Source organism: Microtus oregoni, unplaced genomic scaffold (assembly GCF_018167655.1).
Source record: "Microtus oregoni isolate MIOR12 unplaced genomic scaffold, Mior012 000077F_ref0000221, whole genome shotgun sequence".
Lineage (NCBI taxonomy): Eukaryota > Metazoa > Chordata > Mammalia > Rodentia > Cricetidae > Microtus > Microtus oregoni.
This window is the reverse complement of record NW_024544029.1, coordinates 6138140-6157954: the sequence shown is the minus strand read 5'-3', so window position 1 is coordinate 6157954 and position 19815 is coordinate 6138140. Positions and strand designations below refer to the sequence as shown.

At 48.4% G+C, this 19815-nt stretch overlaps 2 protein-coding genes and 1 long non-coding RNA gene across 5 annotated transcripts in view; 1 reads left to right on the top strand and 2 right to left on the bottom strand.

Moving 5' to 3' along the window:
* Nckap5l (NCK associated protein 5 like) overlaps positions 1–2727 on the bottom strand; it is a 35184-nt gene extending 32457 nt beyond the window's left edge. For 2 of the 3 annotated variants that reach the window (XM_041642569.1, XM_041642571.1), the window contains exon 1: positions 2619–2727. The gene's annotated coding sequence lies outside the window, so the exon portion shown is untranslated. The remainder of the gene's footprint in view (positions 1–2618) is intronic. The other variant, XM_041642570.1, reaches the window with a different exon arrangement.
* Positions 2728–2942: 215 nt separating this feature from the next.
* Positions 2943–12036, top strand: LOC121441437. Its single transcript, XR_005973460.1, has 3 exons — positions 2943–3046; positions 7597–7813; positions 11934–12036. It is a non-coding gene; the product is annotated as an uncharacterized LOC121441437 (long non-coding RNA).
* Bcdin3d (BCDIN3 domain containing RNA methyltransferase) lies at positions 9689–16165 on the bottom strand. Its single transcript, XM_041642572.1, has 2 exons — positions 15914–16165; positions 9689–12525 (listed from the first exon to the last, which is right to left on the bottom strand). The coding sequence occupies exons 1-2, from the start codon at positions 16154–16156 to the stop codon at positions 11938–11940; spliced, it is 831 nt and encodes a 276-aa protein (XP_041498506.1). The 5' UTR covers positions 16157–16165; the 3' UTR covers positions 9689–11937.
* Positions 16166–19815: the final 3650 nt, after the last annotated feature.

Genomic DNA, 19815 nt, shown 5'->3' with positions numbered 1-19815 from the left:
GCTGTTGTCCTTTCCCCTCCACAGGGCCCCGGGCTGACCCGCCTCACAGCCATTCTGCCATTCCTCAAGATGGGATTGCCGCTTCTGCCTAGCAACAGCTGCATCCTTCAGTCTGATAGGAACTCCACCAGTGACAGCTTCTGGGAAAGTGACCTCCCTGGGAGTTCCCATTACCCACTTCAAGGGCTACGCGCAACCTACAAGCCTTCAATAGAAGCTCACTCACCTAGGGTAGCGGGGCCGAGGCTAGAGGGCTCCCCAGGCCCAGGGCAGGGGACAGAGTACACACAATGCAGGAGACTGTGCCTCACAGCCCGGGGCCTCTTTAAGCACCACAATCTCCAACAATATTCCCCATCACCTGGGAGACCAAGGATGAAAATAAACAAGAACATGAAGAAGCTCGTGGCTCATGGGCTGGAAAGCGAGTCCTAACCTGGAGTTCCAGCGTCCTGAGAGCCTACCTCAAAGAGGTAAGGGGGCTGGGAAAAACAGGGCTGTGGCCGAGTCTCCTTGCTGCCTGGGAGCTGGGCTGAGCACAGAGGAGCAGTGTGTAGAGCCAGCAGGTAGGATGGGCAGCAGCAGTGGGGCCCTCCTTACCCTCTTCCCACAAGAGGGTGGATGAATGTGCTGGGCTCCCTGGCTCAGATCCTAAGACAAGTCCCAACAACTGAGATGCAAACTGTCTCCTGGGAATCTGCCTACCCCGCTGGCCCTTGGCTGCCTCCTCCTCTCCCTCAACCCCTCCCCAAAGATCCAACCCAAAGCCTGGCCCAGCCTGGCCCAGTCATGGTGTCTCACCTTGATGGGTGGGCCGAACCTGAGCCAGCAGGAGTTCATATCCCAAGGCGGCAGGGTAAGCAGAAAAGCACTATTTACAGGCAGAACAGGGTTCTGTTCTCTCAATCCTAAAGTCCAATCCTGACACACTGTGGCCAAGCATTTTAGCTCTCTTAATGGAGTCACCCTGATGGAGCGCCTCTCTCCCCTCTCCAGGGATTTTTAGATCTTTCTGGTCCTACTGCTGAGTTCCAAAGCTGAAGGAAACTGAGCCCCAGAGAAGCAAACTATCTTGCTCAAGGTCAGAGCAGGCTGGAAGCGCAAGGCCAAAGCTCCTAACTCCAGCCATCTTGACAGCAACCCAGTGCCCACACACAAACCTTCTCTCCTTTCTTCTTTGCAGCCTGGGCCAGCAGCTCCCTGTCTAAGGCTGGAGCTGGTGGAAGATACTATAAAGTCAAAGACACCTTACGTACAGACCACAGGTGCTGGAAGCAAAACCAAACAATCTCTGTGAGGATCCCTCTCTTGACAAAAACGCTCCTGGTTTCTCTGGAGCAAGAAACCCCATTCATCTCACACTGGGCTTGGGGTTCAAAATCTGAGAGCCAGGCTCTCAGGTCAGAACTGGGGGGAGTTGTCTGTAAGATGAAAGAGGGTCTACAACAAAGCAATTGTGCAATGCTCACTTCCCTTCAAAGGACCGGGCACACAATGGTTAGACAGATTCTTTCTCCATGGTTCCTCAAACCAGTTCTGGTCCCAGGCCTCTGTCTCCAACCACTTCCTCTGGCTGACAATTGTGTAGAAGCAGACACGCTGGAGAAGGGAAGAGCGAGTTCGTGGACAGGGGAATAAGAGATTGCCTTTAAAGCTAAGGAAGCCCTCAAGCCTAAGACCACTGGCTCCTAAGGAGGATCTTAAAAAAGCAACTGCTGGGCAGACTGGGTGGCTGAGCCCTTTGGAAAGCCAGACCTATCCCCATAGGTGAAGGCCTTCTGCGCCCTTGGGACAGCGCCAAGGCTAGGGAGACAAGAGGGGCCTTCCGCCCTGGATGTAAAGAGCGAGTTGGGGTCCCAAGAGCCGCTTTCCTGGGCCTGCTAAACCAAGGGAATATCAGGCACTGACAAATTCTCCGCATTTTTTAGCACCCCAGCCAAAACCCTGAAAGCCTTTTCTGTTGGGGCTGTCCTGTCCCTACTCCAGCCCAGCCATTCTCCTCTATCAGCCTCTATTCAGCAGGCAGATTGTCGGGTTCCCTCCATCCCATAACCCCTCAGAGCTTCAGTAGGGTTGTTCCCAAGAAGACCCGGTCACTCCGCCTTTCCCCGCCTCCCCCACGCCCTACAGCCCCGGGCCACGGGGACTGGAAGGAGTACGGAGGGGTGCCCCAGGCTCCAGCCTGCGCCTGCGCTTCGGGGGGAGAGCCCCCTCCCTCTGCAACCCAGCACCGCTAAACAGTACCGGGACCGTGGGATGCCGGCCGGGTGGGATGCGCAGTGGGGGCAAGGTCAGTGCTTTCAAAGAGGGAGGGAGACCCACCACCGGAACATCCCCCACTCCCGAAAGTTTCCCTTCCGGGGCCACCGAGTGTGCGCGAGGATGGCGCTAGGGGCGGGAGGGGGTAGGGTGGGGGTGGACAAAGTCACAACAGGACCCCTCCTGGGAGAGTGCGGCGGGAGGGACTGGCAGGCGACGAGGTGTGGGCCGGAAGCCTCGCTGCTCCTTCAAGCCTAAACTGCCACGAGAGCCTTTCACTCCCCACTCCGCGGCCCCCGCCCAGGGCGTACGGCCCCCCACCTCACAGCCCGTTAAATGCCAAACAGGCCTGAACTCACCGAGATCAAGTGCTGAGCTGGGCAGGCCTGGTCCTCCGGGTCCATGGCCGCATCTCGGGTGGGGGGGCAGAGAAAGGGGGGTACCGGAGCCGCCTCTTGATGTCAAGGCTTTAAAGGGGCCAACGAGCCCCGCCCCTCGCCTAAGCCCCGCCTCCCTCCTCCTGCGCAGCCAATCCAAGCTCAGCCTGGATGCGCGCCCCTCCCAGCTCTGTCCAGATGTTCCCAGGACGAGAGCTAAGTCTGCCCGGCCGGCGCGCGCCGCTTCCGCCCGCCCGCGCGGGTGGGAAGGGCCTCCCCTCCCCCTCTGCGGAGAAACAGTCCTCGCCGGGCGGGAGCTGACCTGCCAAACCTTCCCAGGGCCGGGGTTGGGGATGACAGGCTTGGCCGAGTGGGGCTGAAAAGGAGGCATTTAGAACAGAGAGAACTAAGTAGGTTCCCGCGGGCCCACGGGCATGCGCGTCTGCTTCTGTGGGTCTGGGCGTGCACGTGTATGTGGTTGAGAGCGTGTTTGTAATTTGCCTTCCTGCTTACGTGTTGGGTGTAAATCTATGGGAAGAATCCTGAGTGTCTCCTTGGCCTTAAATGCTCCCGTCGCTCCCTTCTCTAGGTCAGGGTCTTCCTAGATACCCAGAAACTGGGTGAGGAACAGTCAGCATTTGTAGAAAGCAAGGCAGACCTGGGTATGATTGCTCATGCTTTTTAATCCTCACACTCGCGACGCAAAGGCGGACAGATCTCTAGTGCAGAAAAGGATAGGGCCTTGATTTTTAGCCACTTCCTACCGGGGAAGAGGGAAGTGCAGTTCAAACTGTTGGAGTAGCTAATTAACTCACTCAGGCCTTTGCGTCCTAAGAGCTCAGTACCATTCTCACTGGTCTATTTGTTACGTTGTTGAGACAGGGTCTCTATATAACCCTAGCTAACCAAGAACCCATAATACAGGCCAGGCTGACCCCAAACTTCCCGTGATCCTATAGTTTCTGCCACTATTTTGGTCCTGAACAGCTTTCTTTTTATTCTGTGAATAATTTATAGCCTTCACAACCTGCCCTGTACTGACTGGCCTGGATGTGCAGGTTCTGAACTATATCGCACATTGGACACAATGTATATTTTACTAAAATTGCTTCTGTTGTAGGTGTACAGGATTAGCCTTAAAGTGGAATGAGTCCAGTAAAGGAACATAAACCATAAGGGAACATAAGGTGGTCTGGTTGGCTGGGATTAATCTAAGAGTTCCTCTCTGAAGAAGGCCTCTTACTTAAAGTGGGATTCTGAAGACAGAGACCTGGAGCAAGGTCTAGACAGGACAAGAGAGAGGTAAAAAGCTATTACTGGCCTGGGATAGCAAGTGAATGGGTAGGGAGTGGGGAGAGTTAATGCAAGAAGTTTTGTATAGAAAACAGAATGAACCTATGGATAAAGGAGTTGTTTTGGACTTAAAAACAGAAAGAAACAAACAAACAAGGGTCTCACTGTGTAACCTAGGCTGACTTCAAGCACTCTGTCTCCTGGGTATTAGGACTGCAGGTGTGCCACCATGCCACCATGTCACCATGCCCAGAGGTTTACACACATCAGGCAAGCACTCTATCATGGAGCCAAATTCATGGCCTTCCATTCCCTTTGCGTCATATTTCTTGATGCTCAATTATGGTATTTTTGAAATACTACAGGACTGATTAATCCTTGCTCAATCACCCAATGTTTATTGAACAGGGATCAATGGACTAATCCTGGAGAATAACAAAAATTAGACGCAGTTCTTCCTTCAACGGGCTTTTTTTTTGTGGGGGGGGGGGTTCAAGACAGGGTTTCTCTGTGGTTTTGGAGCCTGTCCTGGAACTAGCTCTTGTAGACCAGGCTGGTCTCGAACTCACAGAGATCCGCCTGCCCTCAACAGGCTTTAAAGTCCAATAGGAATGATGTGTCTGTTGCATTCCTGTGCCTTGGGATGGGAATCTTGAGTCTGCCAGGCATTTTCTAACGGTTTTTGAATGTTTGTAAGTGACTGAATTTTTGGAGGCAAACAACATCTAGATTTTAAAACTTTGAGTATTTACCCTTATTTAATAAACACAGGCAAAACATTTGCATGTCCTCACCACCCTTACAGGCTCTCACACACCTGATATTTGGGCTATCAGATTTTGGCAAACTTTATTCATCCTTAGAGACAAGATGTGAAACTGTAGCAATGTTCCATCATTATTTTCTTTAATGAGGCTTACTAAATTTTGATTCAGTTTTATCAATCAGTTTATTAAAACTTTGAAGTCCCAAAGTTGATTCTCCATTGTTATTATGCATCACCAATCACCTCCTGTCCTTGTTTGTAATAAGACAAGCTAGACTTCTTGGGTGTCTGGCGCTGCGGGCTGCTGCAGGCTGCTGTTTACAAACCCGTGTGCTGGTGTAGCATAACTATGTGTATAGCAATGGTGACCTCGGAGAGCCACGCCCTCTCTACTCATGCCAGCATTTCAACTGCACACTCTCGCTGTTTTTCAAAGATTTATTTACTTTTTGAGAATGGGTGTTTTGCCTGCATAGAAATCTGTGCACCAGTTGAGTGCTTGGTGCCCACAGAAGTCAGACGAGGACATCAGACCCCCTAGAACTGAATTATGGATGATTGTGGGCCACCTTGTGAGGGGTGAGACTTAACCCTGGTCCTCTGCAAGAAGAAGTGCTCATAAGCAATGAGCTGTCTTCCCATAGTTCTGCTTTAATACTGTGTGGTCAGCCATCAGTGGTTGACATAGTCACCTTACTGTTGTTGATAAGAGGACCCAGATTTGGAACTCCTGGCATTAAGATGTGGTCCGGTTGCTAACTGGCTCTTAGAACACCCTCCCCTACCTATTCTTCAAGTTGGATCACTCCAGGACACAGTCTAGATGTTACTACTGCCTAGTGAGAGGAAGACAGGAGCTGGCTAGTGTTTGGTCCATTTTCTCAGTAAGAGTAAGTCATTGCCAATATACTTTGAAACCTCTCACCTGCAAGATATGATGGATCTGCTCATATCCTTGAACTTCTCTTTTTGAGTTGAACCCTGTGATCCAGGCCTATAGTTGTAGCTACTTGGGAAGATCACAAGTTCAAATCCTGCCTGAGCTACAGAGTGATTTCAAAGGCCAGTCTAGGCAACTAAATGGGACCCCATCTCAGAATAAAAGGTAATTAAAGGGCTGGGCTATGTCTCTTGTTGTTGGTTCTGGGGCTGACTCAGGTTGTCGGGCTTGGTGGCAAGTGCCTTTACCTGCTAAGTTCTTGTCTGCCCTGGTTTGTTTGTTTTCGACATTGAATCTTGTTTTGTAGCTCGGTGGCCTAGCCTTGGACTCTTGAGTGTTAGATTACCAGCGTGAGCTGGTAGTCTTGTGTTGTCTACCCAGCTTGGTATTTTGGAACAGGATCTTACTATGTAGTCTTGGTTGACCTGGAACTCTATATGTAGACGAGGCTAGCGTCAAACTCACTGAAATCTACCAGCCTTTGCTTCCCACGTACATGGGACACTAGTTGTTGCAACCTTGTTATTTTTAATTTTAAAATGTGTGTCCATGTGTGAGGGTGGGCCTGCAGACACCGTGCCATGGCAGTGCATGTGGAGCTCGGAGGACAAATTTAAGGAGTTCCTTCTGGACTTCCACTCTGTTGAGACAGGATGGCTCTTGATTCATCTGCTCCCATCCCACCTTGCTGCCTAAGTCGTGGGAACACGTGAAACTTTTCTTACATGGGTCCCAGTGACTGAACTCAGTAGTTGGGCTTGCAGGGCTTGTGCTTTCTACAGCTGAGCCATCTCTCCCGCCCTCCCACGCCCTCATCTTGGTTTTTAAGACAGGGTCCCATTATCTAAGCAGAGCTCGCCAGGTGGACTAGGTCGGCCGGCCAACAAGCCCCAGAGATCTCCAGGTCTCTTCTTCTCCATCACCGAGATTACAAGTGTGTCATCACTGACTTTTGTAGGGGGTTCTGAAGATCAAACTCAGCCTCTCCTAGCTTGCATGGCAAGCAGTTTACTGGGCTGTCTCCCAGGTAGATATTTTCCCTTTACTATTCCATGGTTTGCTTTCAATTATCCACTCATGTCAAGTAACTGTAATGTTTTAACATTACATATATACCTTTGCATGTGTATATATCCACAGGATAACTTCTTCACAATGTAATTTCTAAGTATAGTATACATTTTGATAAACATTGGACAACTGCCTTCCCTAACTACCATGTCAACTTACGTTCCAACTAATGGTACACAATACAATCTATTTTCTCAGCTTTATGCAAATGAATGTTTTGCTTATGAGTGCACCACACACATACCTGGTGCTCATGGAGGTCAGAAGAGGGCCTCAAATCTCCAGGGCTAGAGTTACAGGCAGTGTGAGCTGCCATGTGGGTGCTGGGAATGACCCCAGGTCCTCTAGAAGAGCATCCAGTGCTCTTAAGTCAACAACAAAACCCAGAAGCCTGTCAGTACTGCACTAATCAGATTTTTAGTCAAGTGTTAAGTTCTTATCTGCTCCCCTGCCCCCCCCCCCAATTCTATGTAGTTCCAGCTGTCCTGGAGTTTGATATGTAAAATAAACTGGCCTGGAACTCACAGAGTTCCATCTGCGTGTGCCACCATGCCCAGCCTGCCATTATTTTCTGTGAATGTCATTTTCTGAGATTCACAAATTGTGTATGAGATTAGTCTTTTGTCAGATACATTAGAAATAATTTTCTTAGTTGGTGTTCATGACACTTTATTTTCCCCTCTTTTAGTCAAATGCCCGTGGCTCCTGAGTATTTTGTTATGTGTGGAAAGTATTCCAATATTGCATTGCTCTATGCCGACACCTGCCTGTCACCAGCCCATTCTGTCCTTGCTCTGGCCACAGGGTCCCTTATGTCAGGTTCACAGGGACTGCTCCTGGCATCATTCCACACCCTCTCACTGACAGCTGTCTCTCTTCTGTGTCTCCAGTGCCCACTGCAGCTATAGACGCCCTTCCCTGAAGCTCCACGCTCACATTAGCTGCTGTAGACATCTTCTGGTCAAGCTGAATTTGTAAAACAGGCTGAATTTAACCTTGGAAGTCCAGGGCTGTTTAGTCTGCTTCCCGGCACTATCCCGCAGCAGCTAAGGGCATGAGAGGCAGATGGAAGGACCTGGACATGGAACCTCCTCATTTGCCACAAAAGTACGTGAACTAGCCACATGCTAATGCGCATCTGAAATATGGCTGACCCAAATGGAGATGAACTTCATAGGTATTTAAATGCCAGAACTGGAAGCATCAGTGTAAGGGATGGTTGGTGGGTCCCACTCTGCTGCTAACTGAATGGAAACACTTTGTAGATATTTGATTACGTATCTAAATTTGTTTGTGTTTGTTTTTCAAGACACAGTTTCTCTGTGTAATAGCCCTGGCTGGCCTCGAACTCAGAGATTCGCCTGCCTCTGCCTCTCGAGTGCTGGGATTAAAGGCATGCGCCACCATCACCCAGTTTGATTACATATGTAAAATTTTTTTGGATACGGGATCTTTGTCACATAGTGTAAGTCGGCCTGGAGCTCTGTTCTCAAACTCAGCCCGAGTGCGGAGACTGTACTGGAGTGCCCCTACACCCAGCTTGTGTCTTTTTTAAAGTGCTGAGGTTTATTCAGCTCATTCTCTATTCACGTCTGTCCCGAGGCCTGAAAGGGCTCAGCCGACTTGGTGCCATGCCTCAGACACACTGGTTTGATATAAAGATGATCTCTTCTCAGAGAAAAGGCATTTTCATGGTCTTCACAGCTCAGAGGCGATTAAGCAGCCATTGTTTGCATGGCCTCATCTTTATGAGCACTAATTACACATGTTCTTCTAGAAGTATAGCGGTTTCTCTGACTGATCAAGCAACTACTTGTCCTGTAGCGTGTCCCTAGTGAGCAGGCAGCCTGCACCCGCAGGCATTCATGGCTGACATGTGCTCACTTTGACTGTGGAGATGGAGCCCCTCCATATCCTTTGCTCTCTGAGCTCGTTCTCTGTCATCAAGTCGTTTGGGACAGCTGGGCATGGTGGCACACACCTTTATTCCCAGCAGATGTAGACCTATCTCTGTGGGCTGGAGGCCAGCCTGGTCTAGAGTGAGTTCCAGGACAGCCAGGGCTGCAAAACCAAGAATGAAACAAGTTATTTGGGCCAGGTTCTGAGGCCTTCAAAGCCAGTCCCACGGAAAGAAGCTCCTGTGTTCGTGCCGTTCATTGCTGTGACAAGTTTAGAGGCTTGAAACCTATGCTTATTCTAGAAATCTCAGATTAAGGTCTCAGCAGGCCGTGTATCTTCTAGGGAATAAAGGAAGACTGTACCCCCTTGCTGCTCTGACTTCTGGAAGCTACCTGCATCCTTTGGCTTGTGGTCCTTCCTCAGTGCCACCCAGTCTGCTGTGGTTAAATCTCTGCTTTCCTCTTAAAGGGGAGCCCAGTTAACTTCCCTAGGTTAGGGTCCCTAATCACACCAGCAAGGCCCCTAGCGCGCTCTAACACTCACAGGCTCCCAGGACAGTATGTGGACATGCTGGGATCTAGTGTGACCCGACACAGTGACAGAATTCTTTGTACTGTCCTGGTGATGGGTGACAGAGCGTGCCCAGCAGAGCCGCATAGTAGAGTTAAGATATAGAGAGACGGCCGGGCGGTGGTGGCACTTGGAGGCAGAGGTAGGAGGATCTCTGAGTGCGAGGCCAGTCTGGTCTACAAGAGCTAGTTCCAGGACAGCTAGGACTGTTACATAGACAAACCCTGTCTCCAAAAAAAGATATACAGAGGAGGAAACTTAGCTGTCTCCAACTGCGACCATTCTGAGACCGCCCCAACCTAGCTTTGTTTCTGTTCTTCCATTCCCACTTCTCCACCATTTAAAACGTTCAGTGGCCTTCAATCAGAGCTCCTCATTTTACACTTCCTTCTCCTGAAAAACAAATAAGAGTCACATTTTCTGCCATTTTCCGTTGTAAGCCTCTGTTCCAACAAGCATAATTGTAGGCTGCAGCATATGATGGAGCAGAGCGACGTCACAAAGTAACAGCACCTTATTTTTGTTTAATACTTTATTCCGAAAAATTCCTTGATTCTTAGCTCACCTGAGTTCAGGAAAAGGAGAGCGCTATTTCTGGTGTGTGGGTATGGCTATGGCTGAAGGCAGGGCCCAGGACCCGCATCCTGCCTTCAGAAGGCAGGTGCTGCCGCATGGGTGCAGTGATTGGGGTAGACTACGGGCTGGACTACACCTATTTCAGCGTGGGGAGCAGACAGAAGCCAACTGGAGTCTCTCGTGTGTGCAATAAATGAGCGCCAAATGGGATTAGGTTGGAATAGGATTAGTTTGCTTTTGGGATCTTTTGAATCTGAGATGCCTAATAACTACTTTGGGGGATTATGATTACAAAACAGGACAGCATTAGTCTGGAGCCTTGGGGGTGGAGCTGCCATCAGGGGTAAGTTAAAGCATCAGGAAAGGAAGGCCTGTTAGCAGAAGGCTAGAGAGAATCCCAAGCCGTCAGTGGTCTCTCTTCACTTGTACCAGATCAAAGAGCCTGCTAAGAACAGAACCTTCACTGTGAATGTACTTAATGCCACAGAATTGTATGCTTAAAAATGGCCAGCTCCAGTTCCAGGGGATCTGCTTCCCTCTTCTGGTGGTTTTGGGCACTGCATGCACATGGTGCACAGACATACATGCAGACCAAACAAAATACACATACCATAAATAAATTAAAATGGCTACCATGACAAATATTGTCACATAAATTTTGCTGCAATAAAGAAATACAAGGCCGGGCATGACAATATAAGCCTTTTGTTGTTGTTTTTTCGAGACAGGGTTTCTCTGGAGCTTTGGAGCCTGTCCTGGAATTAGCTCTTGTAGACCAGGCTGGCCTCGAACTCACAGAAATCCACCTACCTCTGCCTTCCAAGTGCTGGGATTAAAGGTTTACGTTGTTGCCAGGTGGTGGTTCAAGGCCAGACTGGTCAATATAACAATATCCAAGACAACCAAGACTACCTAGAGATGCCTTTGGTCAAAAAACAAAACAAAAATTAAAACAAAATCAAACCAGGCTGGGATGGACTCAGTGGCAGAGTCTTGCCTGTGGGTACAAGGTCCCATGTTCGATCTGGTCCTGAAAACTAAAGAGAGACGGCAAAGGAAGAGGAAGAGAAAGCAAGATTGCTGAGCTGTATTGTAGAACCAAATCACAAATCACTACCTGTCTTAGGGTTCATAATTAAATTCTTTTTGTTGTTTTTTTGTGGGGGATGAGAAGGCTAGGGATCAAACCTTATAGGTACCGAGTAAACAGGTACAGTTAACTTTACCCTGAGCCCTAGACATCTGCTGTCATCACACTGGTTTTGCTTTTTTGAAGACAGGAGGGACTCATATAGGCCAGGCTGGCCTTAAAGCTGTCCTTGAACTCCTGATCCTCCTGCCCCTGCCTGTCAAGTGCTAGCTAGCATCTGCCACTCTACCCAGCTTCTAAGTATTTTTTAAAATGTTGTGTGTCTTTTAGTGCATAACTACTGCGTGAGGCTTGGCCTCTTCTAGAAAGATGAAATGCTTTCCCTCCTGACCACTCCCTGTAGCCAGTCCAGGGCCTCTCGCTGCAGATTTCATCACGAGGCTCTGTTTCAAGGCAGCCAAGCAAGTCCAGAAAAGGCTGGAGATCCAGGGTGGATTTAAGGAGTTCAAAGAAGTGGCAGTGTGCAACTCCGGAGATGGTTCAACACTGAAGAGCACTGACTGCTCTTCCAGAGGACCCAAGTTCAATTCCCAGCACTCACAGACCCGACACTCTCACACAGACATACATGCAGGCAAAATGCCAATGCACATAAAGTAAAAATAAGTAAACAGAAGAGAAGACACAGTCTACTAACCCGGTCTGACTTTTATAAACACCCCACAGAGCTGGGGGTGTAGCTTGGGGGTAGACTATGTGACTAGCACACACAAGACCCTAACTTTGGTCCCCAGCAAACAAGACAGCTTTCAAAGGCAGTTTCACTCCCCAGGACAATCTCCATCCAGACGCCTAGCTCACTGCTCTCTGAATTCATTCCCCTCAGGGGCTATCCAAACATCGGGAACACAGACACTCTTTCAGTTGCTTGCTTCAGACACTGCCAAAAGTTCCTGCCAGGTCTGGCGCTCCATTGCTCCAGGATGTGAATGCGATTCTCAGTATGAAAGCGTTACATTGTGTCCCTGGTGCTCTTCCTGCTTGCCCTCCTATTCCGAATTCCCATTTCTTCCTTTCTGTCTCTTTTGTCAGCGGTTCAGGGTTGATGAGTCTCCACGGTGTGCTTTGCTCTGAAGAGCAGAAGGCTTCGGTCCCAGCTGGTGTTGCCGAAGCAGCGCACTAATTCCATTGCATGGTCCTGCGTCAGGATCCGCACGATCTGACTGGCCATATCGCCTCGGATGGTGAGAGAGCTGAAGTGATCAAAGTTATGGAGTCCCAGCTTTCGGAGGCGCCTTGCAGCAGCCCGGTAACACTTCCAGGGCTGTGGCTCCACAAGGAGGTAGTGACAGAGAGAGGAGAGATGGGCCAGGAACTCCCACAGACCACGGTCCCCATGGTTCAGATGAATCCACATGGTTACTGACATGCAGAAGACAATGTCAAAAACAGAACGTCCAAACTGGCCTAAGAAAGAAGTCAAGGGAACCTTCCTGTTCCTTTGATCCATGATGTCCAGGGTGACAAAGGTCAAAGCATCGGGAAAAGGGCATGCTTTTTCGGCTCGCTCCACAAGGACTGGATCTATATCACAGCAGAGGAGGCGGAGGTCTCTGGAGGCACCTGAGCAGGGCTCCCCATCACGCAGGGAAAGGAAATGTTTGCACAGAGCCACACTCAGGTCCTAGAGGAATCCAAAAGAGTCTTGTCATTGCAGCTCTCAAACACTGAGCCAAAAAGATATCTCTCATCCTTTGAGACTGCCACTTAGCTCTTACTGTACCAACGTGAGGCTCTTAATCTAAAGAGGCTACGGGTTTTCAAGCGCAGACTCTCAGCGCCCTCCAGAGGCTGACGGCTGTAATGCACCTGCCCTAGATCCTACATTCTATTTTTTTTTTTTTTTGAGTCACTCTTAAGTGGTTCATGCTGACCTCAAACTCATTATGTAGCTGAGGATGGTCTCGAACTCCTGCTCCTCCTGAGTACTTGATTACCTGTGTGCACCATACCTGGCCACCTATATCCTGACACTTGTGTAGTTGGAAGTGTAGTCCAAATGACGTGACAAAGGTAGCGAAGAGCCCATGGCAGATGCATTTTCTTTTTCTGGGTGTCTCATATCCAAAGGCAAGGGATTCAGAAGTGTGAGTGGGGTCCCTTCTCTCTGGAAGGTGAGGACTACAGTAAGCATGACCTTGTGAAAACCTGTTTCTTAGATGTAGCTGGCAAGGTCCGGATTCTAGCAATCCAGCCTTCATTCCTACTGCCCGAGCTTTCACCACCTCAAGTCATTGTGAATGTTTCTAGCTGTGTCTCATGACATGATTCTTACCATCTTAGCAAACTTCTGACTCAAACGAGACACCAGCTCATTCCTCTGAAACTATTATAGTTACGGAGGCACTGTAACTAATTCAAACATCTTGTTTTATATAGTTTCTCCAAGGAGTTCCCTAGTCTTTTCACGCAGGTGAAGAACATGCAGAGGAAACCACGCAGAAGTCCACTAACGAGGCAAGTAAGAACATCATTAAGACGGAATAATAGCTGGCGGTGGCGCACGCCTTTAGTCCCAGCACCCAGGAGGCAGAGGCAGGCAGATCCCTGAGTTTGGGCCAGCCTGGTCTATACAGCTAGTTCCAGGACAGCCAGGGCTACACAGAGAAACCCTGTTTCAAAAAACCAAAGAGGGGAAAAAGAAAAAATATTAGTAACATTGTAAAGTTGAGGATCTTGGCTTAATACACCAAAATAGAGTATTTTTACCTCCACTACTGACTGAATTTTCAGTTCAGTGCTGCTGACTAGAAAGTCAAGCCACACTGAAAATACATGGCAAGTTTTCCTTTTTTGTTTTTTTGCAAACAAGTCTCACTATGTAGATGAGGCTGGTCTCCAACTGTGGCTCTCTTGCTCCAGTCTCTCAAGTGCTGGCATTACAGACATGTACCGACAGAGCAGACATGCAGGCTTCCTTTAAAAAAAAAATCCCAAAGTGGGAAAACTAAACTATATTAATTACGGACAGGAAAGGAGTAAGATAGAAACAAAAGCAAATAATAGGCTAGTTGTTCCCTGTGGGTGAAGAAGGGCTTTTATAAATAGGAAACGGCACATAAAGAACCTCTGGGGTAGATAATGCTTTATTTATTTATTTATTTATTTTTTTACTCTGACAGTGGCCATAAAGGTTGCCTTATAATCATAAAGTATAGATATGTTTGTGTACTATTATGAGGGTATAGAATAATTAACAAAAAACTCTGTATTTTAAAAATTATGGCTCAAGGAAGACTTAAGCTACACTGAGTTCCTTTTTCCACAGTAGACTTTCCTGACTTTTAAAAATCTACTTTTATGTATGTGTGTACACATGTGTCTTGGTGCTTACATATGCCATGTGCGCAAGTGCCCGGAGAGGCTGGAGGAGAACATTGGGTCCTCTGGAAGAGCGGCAAGCACCTGGTACTTGCTGTACCTCTAGCAAGTGCTCTGAAGGTGCTTCTTCTGGCCTTCCTACCTTTTTAAACGGTACCTAAGTCATCTATGGAGTCATCTTAAAACATAGATGCTGACTTAGCAGACACGGGAAAGGCCAAGAGCCTGCACTTCATATAAACATCAAAGAAGTCATGCTAACGCAGCTCAGAGTCATACCTGAAGGCACAAGAACCCACACTGCGCTGCTAAGCCTGCCTCCTTCCTTCAGTCTGACCCTGTGTGTTTGGTCAACACGCATCTAGGGCAGTGTAGCTACTACAGTGAGACCCTAGGTAAAATAAAAAAATAAATCGTATTTGGGAACAACTGCTTTAGCCCATCACTGCTGTGTCCCTTCTATTGTGTTTTTATGTAGGATGTTTTCAACTTTAAAATCTTCGGTGGGGGCTGGAGAGATGGCTCAGTGGTTAAGAGCATTGTCTGCTCTTCCAGAGGTCCTGAGTTCAATTCCCGGCAACCACATGGTGGCTCACAACCATCTGTAATGGGGTCTGGTGCCCTCTTCTGGCCTGCAGACATACACACAGACAGAATATTGTATGCATAATAAATAAATAAACAAATAAATAAATAAATAAATAAATCTTCAGTGGCTTCCGGGTTCCTTTTAGGAAGTCTTTTTCTGTTTTTTTCCCACATTCTAATGAAGCTGGCAAGGGACACAAAGCCCCATCTGCTTATATACGAAGCGACTCAGCTGAGCCCTCACGGTCTTCAACCATCTACCAACGTTTCTTTCTTTCTTTCTTTTTTTTAATGGTTTTTGGAAACAGCCTCACTGGCCAGGATCCCACCCTTATCTTTTGAGTGCTAGCATCACACCTGGGCCACACTCTTCTGCCACTCTGGAGTGATGGGCACGGGTCCTAACTTTGGCAATACTTGTAGTCGTGGGGTAAAACTGCCTGCTCCATTAAGACATCCGTGGCTACAAAGAGGTGAGATTGGCATTTCCTTGTTTTGCATGTGGTTTCGACTATAATCATTACACACCTTAGAACACTTTGCGGTGGGCAGGATGGTTAAGGCCTCCCTCCTCTGGCGGAAGGATCTGTTTTGTTCCTTGATCCTCTCTAGTGTTCACTGTTGCACTCTGTTAGCACAAGTTTAAGTAAATACATACCTGGCTCCAGGTCTGGCCTGCACTGGATATCTGGAGCCTTACATTTCAGACATGATTCTGTCTCCCTGGCTCTTTTCTTCTAGGAACCAGTGTTCCCAGATGTGGGCCCTGGTTCCCCAGCCAGGAGGCCAGCAAAGCAGGAGAGGAGGCAAGCGCCGGAAATCCAGATAAGCCGGTCCTCCTCCCCCACAGTCCGGCGGGAATTTGGAATGAATTTGGGGATTACTCAAAATTCCTAACTCGGTGGCGGGGGTGGGGTGGGGGGGGGGTGAACGGGGGCGGGAGGGGCAGCGGGAGAGCTGGGAAGTGCACGTGTCCGTCAACGCTAAACTTTAAAAGCCCGCTTCGGGCAAGTTCTGATGGCACGCCCAGGTCAGAACCACAGGGGACCTGGAGGCGACAATTGCTTGGCTCCCAGCGCTCCGATCCCTCCCGTGTCACTCACCCCGGAGTTACACCCCACGTCGAGCCCTAGGATCGGCCTCCTCTCGGGACCCTCGGGAGGGAAGAGCTGTCGAAGAAGCTCCCGGGGTAGAAGGCGGAGCCTTTGCTCGGGAGGGTGGAAGCGAGAATAATGAGGGAAATTTCCGAACGGGGCGGCTCCGGGTTTCAGAGCTCCCGGATTCTCAGTCTCCACAGCCTCTTCTGCTGCCAACTTCTCGGCCGCCAACTTCTCGGCCGCCGCCATCAGCCTCGGTCCCTCAGTCTGGGCGGAACCGGAAGCCCGGAACCTGCGGCGTGTGCGGGCGTGCGCCAGTGCGCGTGCGCTTAGGGGAGAGGTCAGGAGAATGACGGGCCGAGGTAGGGGAGAAAGACCCCAGAGTGTAGGGAGTTGGGGCTTGCGGCAGCCTACTGAAGGCCGGGATCATCCCTTCTTACTTAATAGAGTTGCCAAAATTGAGGCCAACTGACCAAAACAAGAAGTTTTGGGGGTCTTGGAAATCAAGTTGGTCCAATTCCCTTTTGTTTCAAATGCACAAAGCAAGACCCAAAGGAGAGTCTGGGGTAGGGTGGGGAGTATGTGTTTGGCTTGTGACGGGAGTCACCCGGTGAGCCTGTGACACAGGAACTTGAACCTGGTTTAGTAAAAGGTAGCTGGGAGCTGTAGATCACTGCAGTGCCAGGAGACCTGGTGGCCCTGCCGGTCCTTCCTGAGGGACAGGCAGACATAACAACTGTAGACTGTCCTCCGAAGGATGGCCTTGCAGCACTGATATATTTCAGCCTTGAATCTCCTATACTTTCCGTAAACGCTGGTGCAGAGATGGTCGATAGATTTTTGTAGGATGAAAACTGCCGGATGCAAAACAGTACCCACACAGTATCCATCTAGGGGAAAATAAAGTGGCCGGGAGAAAGGAGTTACGTTAAAGAACTGTGATGACATGGAGTCAGACAAAAAGTGGGTGGAGGGCTGGAGAGACAGTTCAGTCAGCAAATGCTTGCTCTGTAAGCGTGTGGACCTGGGTTCAGATCCCCAACACCCACATACTAAGCTGCTATTGGTGCATGCCTGTAATCCCAGAGCTGGGAGCGCAGAGACTAGTGGATCCCTGGGGTTTGCGGGCTAGCCAGTCTAGCCCACTTGGTAAGCTCCAGTTCACTGAGCGATTCTGTCTCAAAAGATAAGGTGGGACGATCACAGAAGACGCCCTACGGCAACCTCTGGTCTCCACACACATGTACACACATGTAAGAAACAGTAATACTTCAGAAGATTTAAATGTGGTCTAAAGCAGAGGTTAGGGATGGGGAAAGCTGGCGAGGGGAAAGACTGAGGAGTCATCATCGGTCTTAGTCACTGCTCTGTTGCTGTGGAGAGACACATGACCACAGCAACTCCTAGATTAAACAAAAAGCATTTAATTAGACACTTGCTACAGTTTAGAGGGTTAGTCTATTATCTTCATGGTGGAGGTATGCAGGCAGGCACCGCAACCGTAGCTGAGGGCCACATCCTGATCCACAGGCAAAGAAAGAAACCTCTAAGCCCACCCCCAGTGACACACTTTCTCCAACAAGGCCACACCTAATCCTTCTAACCCGTTCAAAGAGTTCCCCTCCCTGGTGATTAAGCTTTCAAATATATGAGCCTATGGGGGATGTTCTTATTCAAACCACCCCAAAGCCTAAGCAGCAAGTTCAAGTTAGGAGTGAGGATGGCCCAGCATATCGGACAGAGTCAACCAGTGGAGCTGTGTTCTGACCAGTCTGTCTTAAGACCTTCCACTCTATTAGGCCAAAGATTTGCTAAACTTCTAAGAGATGTCTACAGAAGTGCCAACAGCATTCAAATAGGTCTCTAGGGACACCCCACCCCTGGGAACAAATATGTTTTCTTTTGTTTTTGTTTTACTTTTTTTGTTATTTTGGTTTTTTTTTTTTTTTTTTTTTTTTTTTGAGACAGGGCTTCCCTGTGTAACAGCTCTGGTTGTCCTGGATTTTGCTCTGTAGACCAGGCTGGACTTGAACTCACAGAGATTCACCTATCTCTGCCTTCCAAGTGCTGGGGTTAAAGGCATGTGCCACCACTGCCTGGCTGCATGCTTTTTTTTTGTTTAAAAATTTTTTTTGACCAAGTCTCATGGTGTAGTCTAGGTTGGTCTTGAATTTGTTATATAGCAGAGGCTGACCTTGAACTTCTGACCCTCCTGCTTTTCCACCTCCCACATGCTAGGATTATAATAAGCCACCATGTCCAGCTGAGGTCCTATTTATTTTTCCCAGTTTTTACTTTGTACTTCCATCTCTGCCTGGTTTCCTATTTCACTCTTTTAAGACTCAAAGCCACAAAGTAATGACCAAGCTTCACAGCGGAATTGAAGTAAAGTGCAGTATTTTGCACCACTTCCAGAAAAATTTAGGGAGAAAGCCATCAGTGTTCTCTCTGTCCTAGACAAGAGTGGTTTGCTTTTTTGGGGGTAGGGTCTTGTTCTATCTTCCAGTCAGTCCTGAGCTCACTCTGTTGCCCATTCTAGCTCTGAGCAACCCTTCCTCTTGTGTGGGCACCACATCCTGCGCTGGACAGGTCTTTGGTAAACTGAGTTAGCCCTGTTCTGTCACTAGATGTCACTGTTACAAACTCTTAACCCTCAATTCTTCAGGTGCCTGAGTCACCTTCCCTACACACTTTTTGTTTGTGTCTTCAAGCACTTTGTGGAGGTGCTGGCTGGCCTTTGTTTTTGTCAGTAAGGATTTAATTTCACTAGGAGGTGAGCACATCTTCGCGTTCTCAGAGCACTGTTGGCCAGGAGATAAATGGGCATCAGGCAGGTGAAGGGCAGGGCTGTAGATAGGCTTTTCTTTCCGGCTGCCAGTTCTCAAAGAACTCACACAGAGTTGTATAAGTTAACTCGATTCGGGAAATAACCAGGCCAGCTTAAAGATAAACAGTTATATTTTTACTTATTATAAGGGGAAACTCATGTCACAAGAATAGGAAGTCCAAGTCCTGCTGTGTCCCACAGGAATCACCCAGAGAGAGCGAGCACCTGGTCTATCCCAGTTTCTCTTCCTGGGTTCCAGGTAGCCACGGTTTAACTAGGTTCTACTTCTTAAAGATGATTGGTTAACAAAGCTTCCCCCATCACAGAGTCTTGATATGAATTATAAATGCTCAACCAATAGCTCAGGCTAACTCTTTATTTCTTATCTATGCTTTGCCACAGGCTTGGTACCTTTTCTCAGTAAGGCATGCCCGTCTTGCTTCCCTCTGCATCTGCTGGCGACTCCTCAGCTCGCCCTTCTTCCTCCCAGCATTCTCTGTTTGGCTCTCCCGCCTAACCTTATCCTATTCGGTTACTGGCCAGTCAGCTTCTTTATTCAACCAATCACAGCAACATATATTCATACAGTGTAAAATAATATTCCACACAGGGTCTTCCAGAAGGAGAGACGGATGTTGGTCTGATGATGCTACCTGTGACCTAATGCTTTAGGGGTTCCCTATAACAAGACATTTAATTTGACCCATTCTGCTAACTTTATTTTTAATGTATGAATTGTGTGGAGTCTGACCAGCCCAGGTTTCTGGTCCTGCTGTATGAAGAACCAGTCTTAGACAGTTGTAGCAACTCCTGGGAGTTGTTCTGAACTTTGGTCAGCTAGATTTGTGGCATCTGATTTATGCCTTAGGCAATTCTCTAGGTCAGGGGTCAGGACTAATGACAGAGGATGCGTCCTCGATGAGAAAAACAAACACAAACCACAAAGTTATAAACATCAAACCATAGAAGAGTAAACTTATGTATAATAAGTTTAAACATTAGCATTTATCAAAAACATCATAAAAAATTCCTATTATAGTTGGAGCAATGGTTGCATTAGAATGTTAACCCCCAAATTTTG